This window comes from Gallinula chloropus (genome assembly GCF_964237585.1).
Source record: "Gallinula chloropus genome assembly, chromosome: 6".
Classification (NCBI taxonomy): Eukaryota; Metazoa; Chordata; class Aves; order Gruiformes; family Rallidae; genus Gallinula; species Gallinula chloropus.
The window spans coordinates 30,211,724-30,230,841 of record NC_140091.1 but is presented as its reverse complement, the minus strand read 5'-3'; the positions used below and the strand labels follow the sequence as shown (position 1 = coordinate 30,230,841).

Here is a 19,118-nt window from a genome sequence, read left to right as displayed (position 1 = left end):
CTACCCTTTTAGTCAAGCTATTTATATGAATAAGAGCTATGAATGAGAATACAGCTTTACAGGATTCACCCAATATATCTTCAGAGGGGACTGATAGCCCACACAGAAGTACTGTGATGTTCAGTATAATATTAACAGTATTGTTCTTTAAATGGCTTACATGCCTGCACAATTCTGAGATGTGATTTTGTTGACTACAAACTGTTCTTCTCACATTTGACTACAGTCAATGACAAAACCATTAAAAGAGACTTTTAATGGAAGCAAAATCAAGCCTGTTAAAATTCTCTTACTTCCAGAGAGAATAATTAAATAGTTAATAAAACTTTTACCTATAATCATCAGGTGAGAAGAGCAAGATGTGATAGTACTGGAAGTTTAAAGATTTCTAGAAAGAAGGGGGAAAAGAGTTTGATTGTAATTCAGTTGTTGGTAATTAATGACTACAGAAGATGACTTATAACTGAAATCAACTTGAAATGATTATATTAAAGGGCCTGTGTTCATTAACATTACTGATTTCAATATACAGCTGGGGTCCACACTGATTAAAGTATTATGCCCAAAACTATCTTGTATTTTTGTAACTATACCTTGGACAAGCACTTCTCTATAAGTTATTTTTTAATTTCCAACGACTGTCTGTCTTTTTGTTTAGATGGAAATGGAAAACCAAGTAGTAACAATAGCACTGATGCCACTGGATGGATCTAGGGACACTTTTGATTTGTACTTCTGTCTGCTGATTCATTTACTCACTTCATTCCCTTTCTAGAGACTGAGTGGAGTAGCTTTTCAAATCTTTCATACTTTTCAGACATTTATGAAACCCTGTGATTTTCCAGATGTACAAAGAACAAAGCATAACAAAATCTGTCTGTGGACAAAGCAAAAAATACTGCTCCAACTTCGGGACCCAGCATCCAAGCTGTGTATTTAGAATCTCTCAACAGCCAAAAATAAGACACCTTTATCTTTCTACAAAACCTATGTGGTAGCCCCTGTTCTTACTTTATTTCCTGCTTAAGTTTGAAGGCTCTTCCAGTTGACCCAAGAACATTCTTGCACTTCAAAACTGCTAGCTTATAAGGAGCTCAGCCATAATCTCTTTGGAGGGGGAATTCTGCTTTGAATCATTACTCGGGTTAGCCTTAAGAAGTAGCACCAAGCAACTACAGGCCAGGGAGGCACAAGTGCTGCAATCAAGAGAGCTACCAGTTTCGTTACCCACATCCACAAACCAGTCCCTGTATACACTAAGAGCTGCAGGAGGAACAAATGCCTCCAGTATCCTCAGTCCTGACACAGCTGTCCACAGGACACGGTTCAGCAGGGTGTTTGGGTAATGAGATGCTGCATCACTCAGCTCGGAATGTTTCACACACTTTAAATGGGAAATGAACTTCCCTTTTAAGCCAGAAGATCCTTGAAATAGGACTCTTACTTTGAAGACTTTAGAATTTCATTTCCAAGGAGAGTACAAGAGAGTCTCACCACATGTAGCTCTTTCTTTAAAGAGCTGAAGCTGCATTTTGATAGCGAGGCAATGAGCACTGACTAGCGTCCAAGGAGAACAACTTCACTCTCACAAGGTTCAAAAACCTGGCTTACTTCCTACTGATTTCAACAACAGGACACTCCCACAGTAAGATTTAAACTGGGGCCATTAGTGTAAGGAAATTCATAGCAAGAGCAAACATAGCATCCTTAAATCAGCCCCATTATGTTGACATTATGCAGCAAAGTGCAGCTCTCTGCAAGGAAGCTTCTGTTCCCATTAAAAGCATCGTGTTCTGAGTGCCTTTACAGACAGATTACAATACTGTATAACACCACAATGTCTCAAAATCAATGTTTTGAGAAGCCAGGTGTTTTGAAATGCCCCAGATTACATTTGCACACATGCCATTTGGTACACAACTGGGTAGGAACATGGAAGGCTGTATGTACATGGCATAACTTCTGCAACGGTTTGAAAATGTGGGTCAAGACTTCCACCATTTATCAAAATAAAGCTATATACTGCTGTAATTTTTCTGCAGTGACCTAAGAGCTTTGTTAGTTCACACAAAACCATTACTGATTTGAAAGGACTGAAAAGATGCTTCAGTTATAGCTTCTCCCTTATTCAGTGGCAACATGACAACTTCGCAATGATGCTGCAGCCCACGCTGCTCTGCACCATTAGAAGACCTTGAGTGTTTTGCAAATACAAGACATTGAGCCAGCTAAGATGTGTTGAGCGTCTCCCTCACCTCCTCCCACCCATCCTGGCTTTGGCCCAAACCCTCTGTTCCAGTTCCAACCACTTCCCTTTAGCACTCATCTTTCCTTTTTAGCTTAACAGCTACTCATGCTGTAGTTTTCTTGCAGTCCTCAGAAAACCATCACCTCGCTCAGATCTGCCATATTACCACTTAAGAAATGCTGTCTCACACAGGCAGCATAACACCTTTGCATTTCACACTCCTCTCATGCTCTCACTTCACTGGACCTGTGTTTCAGACCCGAGCAGGATCCACGCTGGCGTCTCTGTTGCCCAAGGTGGTGTGTCTGTGCAGAGGTGGCCTTAAGTACTGGCTAACTGTGCTTGCCATGTGGCTTCCTGGAGCTGAGGGAGGCTCAGTGTTTGACATTTCACAAGGGTGCAGGTATAGACCAGTCCTTTAAAAAGCCATCCTACCTGGAACTGCGGCATTCTCTCACCCTCCAGTATCACATGGCCCCATCAGCCAGCATGCAGCAAACACCAGCTCCCACCACAGGAGGTGATGCAAAGGAATGCACACAGTTCTGGAGGAGCTGTGATCCAAGAAGTCAGATTTCCATTTCCACCAGTGTCAAGGCTGCTGAAAGAGAAGAACAAGCATGTGATAGGAGTTGTGAGGGGTTCAGTGTATCTAAGATAGGGGTATTCTAGGAGTGGTGGCTGAGGGCAGAGGACAGAACTAAACCCAAAGAAATCTACTTGCCAGGAAATACAGTTCCATCGTCCAAATTCATTTAGCAGAGATCTGTTTCCATCTTCTCTAAGAGTTTGACAGAGAAATATGCTCAGACAGTAGGTTTTAAAATAATACACAACATTCTATAAATATGTTTTCATAAAAAGTGAGTATTTCTTGATTGATCCTTCTCCAAACCAAAGGTGAGTATGAGTTCAGAGAATCGATACAGGCATCGCTTCTCAGGAGCGTGGTATAATGCCCACAGTGTTCAGTTTTCCATCTTGAGTGCAAGTGGAAGAATTTGAGTAACACAGATGTCTCAATCCATCATTAATTTTATGGTACTGACACATTGTACCTTTAGAAATACATGGCACTGATTATAGGGGAACTGAATTTGTCTGGATTCATAGAGGTATCTCAGTTTTCAGCTCTGGCATGACTTCACATGCTAAAAACGGGAGAAAATAATTTTAAATAAAATTAAGTACATTGAAATCATATTCACAGTTATCTGTTCCTTGAGAATCTCAGGTTATTTCAGTTTAAATACCTTTGTGCACTGATAAACAGAAATAGAAATATGTTAATCAGCATGTCAGAAGCAATGCAAGAACCATATAAGGGACAGAGGTAAACAGTTCTTCCAAAAGTCTTTTAACTCTGGACTTTGTAATATCCTGAATGATCTTACCATGTTGCCATACTAAGAGATCTCAAGATCCCTGTTTAGAGGCCAGTCCATACATATACAGAAAGAACTTTTCAGACATTAACCTAAACACACACATGTTAAGGGCTCTCTTTCCAAATCTAAGCTGGGTCTGTTGTTATTCAGGTGTTTTCTACATCACAGCAAAGCTGTAGAGTTGATGACAAAGATTAGTGCAATCCTATTAGCCTGTGTAATAATGAATTAGGAGTTCTAACTGTGTACTCACCAAAGCATCACTTTTGAAAAGACAAGTATCCAGAGCCTTTGGAAGTTTGTTAAGAGGCAGTATAATTTGATGGACCAAGACAGTTTGTGATGTAGTGTGAGCATTTTGGACATTCCTGCTGAATGATGGGATGTGGTCAGTTTAGAAAGTGCACTCAGCTAAAGCACTGCCTGAGTCTAGCACACGGGTTTACACCGGCGTTGCACATTGCAGAAAACCTACTGTGCCTGAAGAGGATTGTGCTGGAAAGTGAGCATCTATTATCTATGTTTTCCCATTTAATGGCTGCTCTGTCATGAAGATAAATGCACAATGATACCTAGAGCAAGTCTGTGCGTAGCAATAAATATTGTTGATGAAAACTATGGCAAAACAGCTAATAGCTTTAATTATTTGATACATTAATTTATTAGTTCTCATTTTGCTGACTACTACATTCCAGCTGTGAGTCATCTTACTGATAATCTCATGAAAAGAGTAGGAAGGTTAAAATTAAATTAAAAACCCAGCTACAGGAGAACATGTTATCCTTGAGGCCACACCTCAAATACTGTGTTCAGTTTTGGGCCCCTCACTACAAGAAAGCCATTGAGGCCCTGGAGCGTGTCCAGAGAAGGGTAACCAGGCTGGTGAAGAGTCTGGAGAGCAAATCTTATAAGGAGCTGCAGAGGGAATTGGGGTTGTTTAGCCATGAGAAGAAATGGCTGAGGTGGTACCTTATCGCCACCTACAATTACCTGAAGGGAGGTTGTAGAGAGATGGGTGTTGGTCTCTTCACCCAAGTTACAGGTGACAGGATGAGGTGGAATGGCCTCAAGCTGCCCCAGGGCAGGGTCATCAGGCATTGGAACAGGCTGCCCAGGGAGGAAGTTGAGTCACCATCACTGGATGAAAGTCTTAGGGGTGCATGGTCCTGTTCCCAGTGTGATCACGGGGGGTTGTGGAATCTGCGGTCAGCCTGACAGTGGTGTTTGCAACATATTTTGGAGGTCTCAGGAGACTGAGAATCTATTTTGTTCTTTGCTTTGTATGGAGTTTTGGTGGAGTTTTGAAAGGTTTAAAGGGCAGCCTGGTCTAATGAGAGGTGTCCCTGCCCATGGCAGGGAAGCTGGAACTTGATGATCTTTAAGGTCCCTTCCAACTCTGACCGTGCTGTGATATGGTTTAGTAGAGGACAGTTACGGTTGGACTCAGGGATCTCAAAGGTCTTTTCCAACCTACTGATTCTGTGATCCAGCATATGTCAAAAAGGAATTATGATAGAAGAATGTGTCTCTTGAGTGTCATTTTTTAATTGTACTGTAAGTAAAAATAGAAAATAACAGCCGGTATTGCTAAAGGTCAAGGTAAAGCAGAGGGGACACAAAACGTACACAAATCTTTACCATGTTTCCAACACATGAACGTAAAGCTGCTGAAGTTCTGACTGGTGAGATTAGACAGGTACATACATGAAATTTCTAATAAAAAAGTATTTTTTTCTAATTGTCAGACTACTTAAACATTTTATGCAATTATGTGTGGCACATTAGCAGACAAGACTGCACATTCTTTTTTTAAATTTAATAGTTTATAAGCCTCTTTATAACTGACTCAAACTCCTTTGGATACAGTAAGCAACTCTGCTGTTGCATTGATCTAATAAACAATGCAATTACCAAATAGAACTGGAATTCACAGGACCTGTGCTTGTTCCCTTCTTTTGTTAGCACAGGCAAATCATTCAGTTTTCCTTGGCATCAACTTTTCCTTTGTTCACTGGCAATAACAACTCTTACTCTGAAGAGCTTTGAGACACCTACAGGGCAGTGGTTTTATCCCCACTCCAGAGCTAGCTCCACAGAAGCATTCTGAAGCATTTCAATCACATTCAAAACAATAAGTCAGCATAGATTCAAGCAAGATCAAATCCCCAGCATTGCTGCTTTAACAGAAAAAAACAAACCTGTATTCCTCACATTTCATATATTTTTGTAGTAACTACATAAATGTTTTATCTTTACCTTTGCATTGTAACTATTGCTAAAACTCTGCTCATCTCCTGAAAGACTCTGTGCCATTTACTATGCACATTGGTGCTTTGGTCTCCTGTGGCAGAGTATTGTCCTGATATCTTAAATCTGTTTTGAAAAACGCACACAAGAGGAATAAGATGACAATATAAATATAAACTTGGCTTTACCTTCACCTGTGGTCACTGTAATATAGTTGTATATTAGTCCCACCTAAATGTGACTCACTTTTTTTTAGTTAATACCCATTCCATTTTAATATCTTTGGTATTTATCGTAGTATAATTAAAGATTGCTGATGTGCCCATTAGAATTACTAATGTAGTTTAGAAGTTGAACATATTTCAACTAGACTTTGTTACTAATCTTTCAAAATGCCCCATGCAATTGGCTTTAAGCCAAAGTAGCAAGAAGAGTTTGCAGGTTTTGAATTATTTTAGATCACAACTTTAGAACAGCGGTGTTCAAAATTTAGCTTGACATGAATATTAACATCTTATGTGTAAAAAATAAATACAACAGTCTGCTTTAAAACCCAGCCATTACAAGGTGATGTTATTACTTCAAGCTCTAAGATTGTCTAACACAATGTTTGCTATATGCAGCAAGAATTATAAAATAGAAGGAACCAACCTTACTCCACCTGAGTGATAATAAGCTGATTATTAAAAATGTAACTCTTTCTTAACACCAAAACCAGGACATAAGTTATTAAGCTGTAAGAACTATGCTGCTGCGGGCAATAACAACTTTAAATAACTCATTAGTCTCTTTATCAAATGCATCATGAACTTTTGCTCACACACACACACACACACAAATATCTCATGCAGTTAGGAAGCAAAAAATTAGCGGGGACATTTGTTTTAATAGTTATTAAAAAACTATAAGATTACAATTAAATGGTCAGTTCTCATTCAGTAGCCCTCAGAAATAGTTTAGTTTTGCCTATGAAGAATTTCAGGATCCAAGGCCATGCAGATGTTTTGGGGAATAACAATACATCCAATATTTGTCCTCAGATAAGTACTACTGTAGAATTAATGTCATTAGAAGCCAGCAACACATTCTACTACTCTCTCTCCCCTCGGAAATTATTGGAATAATCCCCATAACCATTGAGAAATGTTTTCAGTTGTGACTGTCTTCTCTGGTTTTACTGCCAAATAAAGTAATAAGTGTGGGAGACTTTAATTTGTTTTGAAAAATCTTCAAAGCAGTATTCATTGGGGAAAATGGCAGGGAGAGAAACTTTTGTCTTTGTAAACAAAGAGAAATTGTTTGCACTTTTGTGTCCAAACCACTAGCACAAGTCAAACACCCCGGCAGCTAAGGGGACAGGGACACTCAGCCTGTCATAGGATTCATCAGCATGTATTTGAATTGCTGACCTTTGTGTGCCCCTGCTTTGGTTTGCTCTCCAGGCTTTCTTCTGCCTTTTAGTGCTCTGTAAAAGCCATACGTGCTGCAGCTCTGTTGAGTTGCTCTTGGGGACTCTAAAGAAAACACTCTTGTCACGCGTGAGGTCACACGTGCTGCTGCTCCGGCAAAGCCTCCCTGCTGGCCTTCCGGGTGGGACCGAACAGCCTGAGCACGGGTGTGCGGTGCCACTGCTAAGGGGCTGTGGCAGGTGTTCCTTTTGCAGCTCCAGTGCCAGGGTCAGCCACAGCCTGCAGACAAAACAGTTAGACAGGTCACAGCAGGAAGTCAAGTGTGCAAGGCCAGGATGGGCCAAGCTTACCAGGTCACTTGGGCGAGGACCAAGGGAAAGGCCTGGGTTCACATGCACTCCCAGGCTGGTGGGCAGGGGGTGCTTGAGTGGGAGCCTCAGATGAGGCTCCCCACTGCTCCTGCTCACAACTCAGGGGTCTGCACAGGATCAGAGCAGGTGTTGGATGTTGGCAGTACCTGCTTGCATTCAGGGAACCGAATCCCACTGTCCAACCATTCATAGTACCTTTTGATGACTGCTTCATCTTTGTATCCAGGGAGCTTCTGTGCTTAGCTTTAGTGGTTACATCCCGGCACTGACCTTGCTGTTGGCACTAGACACAAAAAAAAAAGCCCACCAATCCCTGTGGTTTCAATTGCTTCTTTTCCTAGTTAAGGAAAGAGAAGACAGATCATGTAAGAATGTTCATTTATCTCCAGGAAGATAGAAATAGCGGCACTGCAGCTTACAGCTTTGTAAGTGGAATATGAATGATAAGGGTATGTAGTCCCTTTTGAGCAGCTAAAGCTATGATGTGGTTTATTGCTCTCCTGAGATTATCCTAAAATATGATGAGGTTCATACCAATTCAGTGGTGCTCCTCCATAAGCAAAGCAATAAAAAGTATGGGGATTTTTTTCTCCTACTTTAGAAACTCCTACTCTTTTGGAGAAGTATAAAATTGGAACCATCAAAATCAGAAAACTGAAAGGTTAATCAATCATTTCCTGAAACCAAGGAAGATTGGAAGGTATTCTCTCAACCATAATTCTTAGATAACTGAATCGGAATTTGTTTTCAGCCATTTCAACAAGCACACTTGTGCTGCTTCTGCTAAAGCTACTGTGGCTTCTCTAGCATGCAAGAGTATTAACTCCAAATTCAGTTCTCCCCTTTGCCCTTCTGACAGCTTTGATGTATTTATTTCTCATTATATTTTATTAATTAAGCCCAGAAATTTTATATTAAGAATAGAAATGAAAAATGACAAAGGATAGACGTAATCTGCCTGCCCATATACCATGGTTAAAATAAATTTGTTCTGTAGAGAATTTTGCACTTTCAGTAGTGAAAAGTAATCAAATAAGCTTTGAGTCTTCATGTGGATGCTAGGATAAATCGATGCCTGTTTATGGGAGAGAGGAATCATCACCCATTCTATGGCTGTACACTAGGTAGAACTCTGAATGGCAGCTGTATCTTGTAGAAACTCTGAAGACTTTTCCAAAGACTTTTCCTTTTACTTTGATTAGAAGTGGCTTAGCTTTGAAGTGAAAATTGTGCAGAAAGAACAGAAATTGCATGCAGGCAAACAATATAAAATTTCCACCAGAAGTTTTCAGCTAACACATTATACCTCTATTACCCACCTGTTCATTTATTCCCTGACAACTTCATAAAAGTGGTTGATTTAAAAAAAAAAAAAGCCAACAACCAACAAGCAAGTGCCATTTCAGTTGTACCTCTAATGGGCATTTCTACAAGTCAAGATGGGGATGTCTGCCTTAGAAATATCTCTCACTTGGTCAATGTTTATTTCCTTGTGTTGCTGACAATATAATTAAGAATCACAATATTGTTTCAACTTTGCACCAGAGATCTTTGTATTAATGTTTGTCATTTTATGACCATAACTTTGACAGATATGATATAAGATACGCCTTAGGCTTGTACTTGCCTACACTGATTTATTTTGCCTGAACTTCAGAATGTGCCTTGGTAGATAAGCACAAACCGTTTTTCTTTTCATGCTTTCCAAGCACCTACCTTGATTTGACTTGATTAAATAGTTTTACTGATCCCACTATAACAAACGTTGAATTAGTGTCACTTCATAAAACCAAATCATTATGAATCTCTTGTTTAAAAGAGCAATAGCAGTTTTTTGTGTCAGGTACATCTGTGGTTTAAAACGTCTGAAGAAGCGTGATCAACACCAACACACGTATTCATGGTAGCAAAACTGACTGGTAACAATAAATAAGTTCTGATAATGATCTAACAGATCTAATTGGGAAACAGGGAGAAATCTAAGTGGCAAAACCTCCAAGGCAGTTACCAGCTGACAGTTATTATAATAAGATACTTAAGCATTATAAAAAATTCAGGGTTTTTTCATGTGCTGTGCAACACTAATTGTAACAACAATAGTTGTAATGTCTCAGAAGCAGCCTGACTACTTACAAATTGTCCTCATGCCCTTACATCTTTATTTGTAAGATTTACTCTCTATGGTTGAAAACTCACGAGTCAGCGGAGCTGCAGATAGAAACCTTTAACACATCATAAGTATATATTGTATTTTTAGGATTGTTTGCAAACAACACAAATAATTTGCTGTTCCTAACTCTGGCAATTTGAAAATATTTTTATTGTGGTCATATGTTCTGATGCAACTAGAAACAATTTTAAACCTTTGCATTTGAATGAGACTAAGTGTTTTGCATTCCCCAATTCCATTAGTGTCTACTTGATAAATTGTGGGAAAACTATTACTAATATCTTCATAACTGCAGAGGTTTCTTGTGCATATTTGCTATATGTACGTGTAGATGTCTGTATTCTTATTAGGCACACCCACAAGCTTCCTCATTCATTCCGATTTCTTTTATATTCTGTACTTGTTTTCACCATTTATTGATTAAATGATAACAGGTTTAGAGCATAATGCCTGCTAGTTTCAGGATCATGATAGTATCCATAGGAATTCATGCCGTATTTGACAAGAAATTGCTTGTTCTTGGCCTCAATTTACTCACCTTATTTATGGAGCGAGATGAAGCTTCCTCAGTTTTCCATGGTGTTTCAGTGTGCTGTTCAGAGCTCTGTGTATATATAGACCACCACTGCATATATTGAAGCCACCTATGAACATCATTACTGAAAACATGGCTTTCACTGTGCTTTTTTACTCTGTTATTATGCCAAGAGAGAACATTCAGCATATGTGCTGAGAACTTCCTCATACATGAATTCAAATAACATTCTTTGCTAGTAAAGAAGCACCAAGGAAACAGATGTATTAGAGAAAAAAAAACAGGCAAGAATAGTTTCTTCAGCCACTAGACCTGCATGCTTTCAAAGTTAGGAACAATGGGTGGAATCCAAGGTCAAAAAATTCTCCTGATTTCAGTAGTGCCATTCACACAGTGACTGACGAACTGTATGGAAAATTCACTGCAGCAGAACTAGGGTCAAAGCTTCCACTGGAGCTTTAGAACAGACAAAAATGTTGTGTAATATATTCAGAGCTGTCAACCCTCCAACCTGTCCAGGGACTATAATATTCATGATCTGGGAGACCAAAAAAAAAAAAAAAAAAGAGAGAAAGAGGAAAGAGATGGTTTCACAACGAGAGAGAAGGAGGAAGAAGGCTGTAACAAATGATACCACAAAAAGAGCACACTGAAGAAAAATAGTGATGGGAGAGATAATACAGAACATTACTTGAACTACAAGACTTCAGAATTCAAGAAAGGAAGGAACCTCTAATAAAAAGTTTTCTTTCTGTGACTTAATCATTAACGGTCTTTATGCTGTTCCCACAAACAATGAAAATTCCATAATAAATCCAGAGTTTTATGCAGAAAGTGGACACCACCTATCCCAGATGAAAACCAATGTCCTTTCCAATACATTCATTTCTTTTTAAGTCATTAAAAATGACTTAAAGTCCTTTCTCATATTAATGTGGCTGACCCACCTGAATAAGATGCTACTTGTAGGAAAGCTGTACAAAAATTACAATAGCACAAAGGTTCAATCTCCCCTCTTGGATAGCCTTCAGGAAAGACAGTAGGAGCATAGCAGACATTTTGTTTCAGCCCAATAGAGTAGTATTTTTCTGTCTGAGCAGTAGGCAGACCAAAAGCCCTACACACATCATCTGCAACTGCCCAAAGTGACCTGTAAGACCATAAGCCAACAGTAGCACAATGCAGTGCCTAAGGCAACCCACCAGATCGAACAGAACTTCAGTTTGTGTTACTGTGCCTATACTACTGCTTCAGAAATAAATCAGCCACAGTTGCACATCTCTTTTCTTTCAAGAAGTTGATTGCAAAGGTATTAGAGTTTTGTACAGACTCAGAAATTTTTATGCATTACTCAGATTTGAACATTTAAGAGCAAAGCACACATCTGCCAAACAGCTATTCCACTCAATGCATTGCATTAAATACCCAATATTAATTCTGTGAAACACTATTTCCTTTTTTTATTCCATTTCCAAATGTAGGAACTTTGGAATTACAAAACAAGAACATTTTATGACTTGTGGCAAGGCTTCTTTCATCATCATTCACAGAAGTCTTACAAAAGAGCCCTCACAAAGAGCCTTCAATATTGTATTAATTAATACTATGGAAATGATGCTTATATTTTAATTCAAAAAATAATACCTCTTCCTAATTTCAGGGATCTGTTGGTTTGGAGGGGGGCTGCCTGAAGGACAGAAAAACTTTAACTATCTTTTTTTTTTTCCCTTTGTATAGTGTTTGAAGGATCTCATAATCTGACCAAAGCTTAGATTGCAAACAAACAAAGTTTGAAAATAACATGAAAAACTTTCCTTTAAATGTTTCACTTCCTGCAGTAGCACAGATCTGGAGACTGTGCTCAGAAATATCCCTCAAAAGGTCTGCACAGCTCTTCAGAGCAAATCAAATATCTGTGTGATTTCTCAAATTATCAATTTCATGTCCTGTCTCCTAGTTATTGAGGATCTGCTAGCAAACCCCAGCCAGTTTAGCAACACAGGTCTTAATAGTCATTAATGAGAATTAGTACTTTTACTTGCACTTCTTACTATGCTTCTCCACATTTCATTCTTTGATTGGAACTTCACACCCAATACCTTTCAGATTAATTCAAACTAATTGTTCATTATTGTTCCTTTTAATGATAAAGATAAAGCAGAGCTTGTTCTGCACCTCTCAGCACTGGAGCAACGTTTCACTGCTTGGAGTATAAGAAGGGGCAAGGGCACAGTAGGGAGAAGGTAGGAGGAGTATGACAGGCAGGAAAGCCTGGTAATCACCAGGCTCGCTGCTGGGGGAAGCAAAAAGACCGAGAGTCAGGCATGTGCTGGGGCTGCACCAGTTGCAGCAGCTCTCCTTGGGCTTCAGTGCAGAACAAGGGGTCTGCAAGGTCCTGGCCCCTCCTGCCCTGCTCAGCAGCTCCCAGGTCACTGCCTTCTCTGAGAAAAGCCTAGAGCCACTTTTGAAATGCAATGTGCTATAACATGTATCCTAGCAAAATACTGAGTTAACATTAGAAACATTATTCATTTTCATAACAACAATTCATCTACTTGCTTTGTTTTTCTCTTGGCAACAGGTCAACTACTTTTGTTTAAGGCATAAATTTTTATTTGAATTCCAGTAAAAGTACTTTTCTTTATGCTCCTGATTAGCTACAAGCTAATCCAATTCCTAAACTGAATAAACATAATTAGTTAATATTAAAGTTTTAAAAGTAATCCCGACTGTGCTTTCAGGAAGGTAGAAATGGTATTAGAGTTGGGCAGAATAAAATTTAAACAAAATTGGCAAAGAATAATGGGATTTTGTAACTTTTTTAGAATTGCTCCATTTATCGTGAAATCACCATAACTGTTATCTACATGATACATATGTGTGTACATGTGTGTGTGCAAGAGAAAGAGATACAAGGATGAAACTAAGGAAAAGAAAGCTGTGGCAATACAGCTCGTCCATTAAAGAATTTTAAGCTACATAGTAGCTTGCTGAGACTATTAAAACCTATCTGGTTTTACTTGAATGCAGTTCTGTAGGCGAACTTTCAAGAGCATGCAAGGAGGAGAAGCTTTTGATGCATCCCTTCTTTAGGTACATTTCAAAATCTTTTTAATAAGAAATAAACAATCTGGTTTAAAATCAGCATCTCTAACATTCTACCCAGAATTTCATAGAGAGGAGACTGCACAAGCGTGTCAGGCAGAGCAGCCAACATGCAGCAGAACTGAACTTCAGCCAGACACATCCAGCAATCTGCAGCCACAGATCAGAAGCTGGGCTGATGGCCTCTTCAAATAACAAAATACATGTTAAAATAGGAAAGCTATCAAAAAATAGATTTGGCTTACTGAATACTTGGAAAAATTTAGATTATATACTCAGGGCTAACCACAAAGCAAAATCTCTGCTGTTTAAGAAGTGGTATTTAATTCACTACCGGTTTCCACTCAGTTATTCAAGGCAAACAGGGGTCAGTAGGGATGGGACAGATGTTTCACTGTTTGCACTGCCTGAACTGTAGAAAGCATCCCAGCACTGAGTAGTCCAGACCAAGCAGATTCAGGAACTTCATCATCAGATAAAGTATATTGATTTTGCACATTGATGTGGCTAACTATACACAACATAAAGTCAGCTTTAAAGATACCTGGCTTCAGTTACAAGTTACTATCCTTATGTACATAATCTAAACACTAATTTTAATGTATATATATATAACATTAAAATTCAGACAAACAGCTGTCATCCTTAGTGTTTGTTGTAACTTAATAATCAAATTTCAACATTATAATCCAGAAGCCAGACAAAAATATTACAGCCACAATTCTTTGTAGAAAGACCTTGATTTCTAAAGGAATCACTGAAAAAAAAATATTTAACTGTTCTCTCTCAATTGCATCCGAGTTTCTAACATGCTGCATTATTTTTTGGCCCACTTGGATGCAGATCATAGGAAGTACCTGTCAAAGAGTGAGAAAATGATTTTTCTAAAAACAAGCCAGGACAGGATTAGCAGTAAGGGTGCTGGTGCACAAATTTGTATAGGTTTACGTCAAATTGCATCACTTAAGAACTTAAACTGTGAATTTTAGTTAGAATATTTGGATTGCTTTTAAAACTAAGTAAATTAACTTATATAAAAATTGCATTTTTAGTAGCAATAAATAACAATGTTTGAAGTAAAATTAACAGTATTTTCTCTATTCTGAATTACTGTGGGTATTTCCAGGCTGAGGTATGCATAAACAGTATATAAGGTTGAGTCTGTTTCTAAGCCAAAAAATCTTTTCCCCAATTCTCTGGGGGAAAATGTTTACTGTTACCTTCTGCCTAGATGGTAGGTACAAGATTTTTACTAAAATCACCACTCCTATGGAAGACAGAGTTGTAATCTAGCACACATACTACTAGTGCTATCATCTGGAATAAAAACATAGATTGACAGATTCGAGTATGTTCCTCATATCTACATATTTACCCAGTGAAATATTTCAACTGATACTAAGTTGTACAAAGTAAACTTGTCAGTTTTTCAAATATGATATTATGCAGATCTGAAACTTTTGCTTCTATTATTTTCTCTTGATTCTTTTGTCAGATCTGACTTCTGAAGTTATTATATCAAGCCACAGTATCTAAGTTGTAAGATGTCAGTTACCCTGTACCAAAGCAGCAAATCTAATTAAGAAGAAATATTTGATCTGTAATGGAAATAACAACATTATCTTTTATTTCCATATGTATAAACCCTATAATCCCCATCGAATACCATGCTGAATTTCCTGCCTGTGCTTGCCTTATCGTTTTTTGCATAATTTTTTTCAGATCATTAATACATGCAGTTCTTGACTATGACACCCTGCCTTCTCATACAGATCTTTTTACTTCAGCAAAGGCATGTCGCGTTTCTAACCACTATTCATGCTTTCCAAAAGCTCTAGATCTATTGCACCTTTCAAATAATAACACACCCACCTACAGATCCCGTTCAGTAGTAAGTATAAAAATGCAGAGACTGGCACAAGGCAGGTATTAATGTCCATATTATTTCATTATTATCCACGTTAATTTCTTAATTAGTATATTCATAGTCAGTGGTCTGGAGTGAATGATGTGGTTCTCCAAGACTGCAGCCTTAAAGAACAAAAAAAAAAACCAAAAAACCCAAAAAAGAGAGAAATATCAAATTAAAAAAACAAAGCTGGAGTGTTTAAAAACCCCACATCCCCTGTTGACATGTCTCAGATCGAGGGGGGAGGAAGTGTTCTGAGTTTAGTGCGGGTTTTCTCCTGTGGATTGTATTTATTCTGCTTTTCTTTCCCTCCCTCCCCTGCTGTCTTGCAGCCAACGTATGTGACAATGAACTCCTGCACTGCCAGAACGGAGGAACGTGCATCAACAATGTGCGGTGCCAGTGCCCTCCGGCTTACACTGGCATTTTGTGCGAGAAGCTGAAGTGTGAGAGGGATCCAGGAGGCTGCAGCCACAACTCCGGCCAGGGGGCAATGTCACAGGGGCCTCTGTTACTGCTGACTGCTCTGCTGGGAGCAGCCGGACTCTGCCTATGCTAGACTCCGTATGGTTGATGGCATCACATTCAGACTGCTTCAAAGGAACGTGCCACATCAAAACAAAACAAAGCCCAAGCGTTTGCTACTCAAACTCCAAAAGGAAAACAAGAGAGAAACCAGTAACCACATACAGACTAGGAAGGCCGAACTGAGCTAAGCCATAATAATCAGTTACGGACAGGGCTCCGAGTCAAGACTGCTCACCTCTGACTCGAGACGAGTTGGCAGCTGCCTATTCTGTCAAAGCAGTGCCAGCTGCAAAGCTGACACAGGACTGGAACAGCTTTGGCAGCCCCCAGAATGGGAAAAGGAATTAAAAAGCATTTGCTACTCCTATATGGTGCGCTACTGTACCTCCGCCCGGTGTGTGGACCGACCAAATAAAGGCATTCTTTGCTGTCAGTGCATTGTGGGTATAAGGAAATCTGTAAAAGCTGCCATATTGGCCTGCTTCAGTCCCCGAATCCTTTCCAACCTGTGCTTTAGTGAACGTTGCTCTGTAACCCTTGTTGGTTGAAAGATTTCTTTGTCTGATGTTAGTGATGCACATGTGTAACAGCCCCCTCGATAAAACTCAAGCCAGTCATACCCTTGTATACCTTAGCAGCACCGCATCGCTAAGATGCTGTGTTCACCTACTGTACAAGAGTGGCTATAGGACGAAAAGTGTATTTATCCTTTTGTATTCAAATGAAGTTATTTTTCTTGAAATAATGTACAATGTAGATTTTTTGTATTATTGCCTATTTGTGTTACCAAACGATTTGTTAATGTATTTAATTCTAATCAGATAAGAGAAAAAAAATTACTTTTTATTTAGTCCTTTTTCTTTTTCCTTTCATTTAATTGTGCAGAGATTTCTCTGTATGGGCAACGTGCTGGCATCAAAGAATATCAGTTTACATATATAACAAGTGTAATAAGATTCCACCAAAGGACATTCTAAATGTTTTCTTGTTGCTTTAACACTGGAAGATTTCAAAGAATAAAAATTCCTGCATAAACAGTTCCAGGATGACAGAGTGCTATTTCTTAAGGCCTTTTTAGAAAACAAAAAAAAAACCCAAATTTGATCATTTTGCCACCTAGTATGTGGAAGAAAACCAGATTCAACAGTGGAAATTACATCATAACAATCTAACTGGGTTTTATTTTTACTACTGCCATTATTTTTGTGAACAATTTTAAACATAAGGGGCATCATCTGCTTGAGGAAGATTTCATCAAATCTCAACCTTGGAAAAAGTACAAAAGTTGAACAGTTCTTTGTTCCCTCAATTCATCACAGAGATTATTCCAACACTAATTTACAAGGTATTACAGAAGCTAGTCTTTAATTCATTCCGGTTTTGTGGATTCTGGCAGTAATGAAGTGGATATAGCTACAGCTTATATTGTTTCTCCAAAAGCTTCATTAAAATGATATGTTTATATATGTACTAGTCTGCCTAAGAAACTGCAAAAACAGCAGCAATCACAAAAAAAGCCAAGATTTAACTTTTAATAAAGTCAAATTTAATATTTAGAAGGAATGTCAAAATATACAGCAGCGAGTAGATAAAAAGTGCTGCTCCAGCAAATAAAGTTTGTTTCAAGTATTGCCCAAGGTGTAATAAATTCTTGTTTCTGCCTTTTATTAGGCCAATTACTGAGTGTGACAGAAAAGGATAGCAAGAGAAGAGAGAGGCAAGCCAAAACCACAGCAGCGTTTCAGAGTCCCGGGGAAGGAAATAAAATAAAGAGGTAGCAAAGACTGTGTGAATTCATTTCCTGGCAATTTTCATCATAATGGCTGTAAATATTTTACTAACATAATAAGCTAGTGTGGAAAACAATCAGCAAAAGAAAAATTCCTGAGAGAAATAAATTCCACCTGGTTGGCCCTTCCAAATGGTGAACAGCAGAACTTTGGGCACTGCCTTCTTGGCTAAGCTCTTTCAGCTGAGGGAAGAGTTCTGCAGGCCAGTAACCCAGCCTCCAGAAACACTAGGCAAATCAGGTCTTCATTTCTATAAGAGTTCCATGAAGATGTCGGTTATGGTGAAGACAATAAGCTGGTGCTTGTCCAGGCTGTCACCCTGGCCCTTGACACAGAATGTTTGCTATGCACACAGCCACTCTGTGAGCTAAATAGGATAAGGCAACGATAAATGAAGAGCTTTCCTGGTTGCCAGCCATGGCCTACATCAGATTGTATATGTTAGAGAGACATTCACAACAATAAACAGAAAATTCAATTGCAGACTCAATTAGGAATATAAATGCTAACACAGGTGACATGCAGAGTTGGAGATTACCTATAATTACGTGGTTTTCTGATATTAAAATGTGGCACTTCAGTTTTCTTAAAGTTTATTAGAACAGAGCATATTCTGTAATTATTGGAAAAGATGCAGTTTCATTGTCATCATAAACTCAAGGCTTTGTGGAAGTGCTAAGAAAGCATGTTATGCACATTTGGTCAGAAGGGATTCTGCCAGCAGTGCTGAAGTATAATGAATACCAGATCGCAATCCTATCAGCTGCGTTCCAAGCTCATATACTTAGGATGTTCTAACCCAATGCAGGGTATATGGCTTTCCACCTATTTAGCTACCATTTGGTGCATTTTATCTTCGCTCACCTATTAATAAAATTACAATTTTATACAGGAGTAGACCCAGTGGAAAGTTTTCTTACCAATCATCCTTTTCTTCAGCTTCATTATTTTTTCCTCTGAACTCCACAGAACTTTACTAATTGAAAATTTCAAAAATAAGTTTCTGCTCCTGCATTCCAAGTCTATCTGTAAAATTATGCATCTGTATTGGAGAGAGATTTACATCTTTTTGCATTGCTTTACCTGCTTTTTTATTTAATTCAGTGGAAAATAAAGGCAGAACCTTTCCCCATTTCAGAAACTGTCAAGAACAACAGTGTCCTTTTCCTGCAGGTATGGTAGGAACCCTCCATGATAACATGTGGTCACAGTATCTGCTTGTTTTTTCACCTGATAGCATACACCCCTTCCAACCTATTCCAGATTTTTTGGCTTGAGTATCCTGTCCCTGTGAACACCGGGTTTGGTAAAGCCACCAAACACATAATACTGAAAAAATAACAAGATTAACAGAGTCACTATCCTAGGATTTTGCTTCTGTATCAGAATGCAGCAAAAGGAACTTATTGCAAGATTAT

The 19,118-nt window shown here is 38.7% G+C and overlaps 1 protein-coding gene across 2 annotated transcripts in view; it reads left to right on the top strand.

Annotated features, from left to right (window-relative positions):
- Positions 1–15,941, top strand: part of NTNG1 (netrin G1) — a gene marked incomplete at both ends in the record, with an annotated part of 148,084 nt that extends 132,143 nt beyond the window's left edge. For both annotated transcript variants that reach the window (XM_084266075.1, XM_084266074.1), the window contains one exon: positions 15,715–15,941. In XM_084266075.1, the coding sequence (XP_084122201.1) occupies positions 15,715–15,941 (227 nt within the window). The remainder of the gene's footprint in view (positions 1–15,714) is intronic.
- Between the last annotated feature and the right edge of the window lie 3,177 nt (positions 15,942–19,118).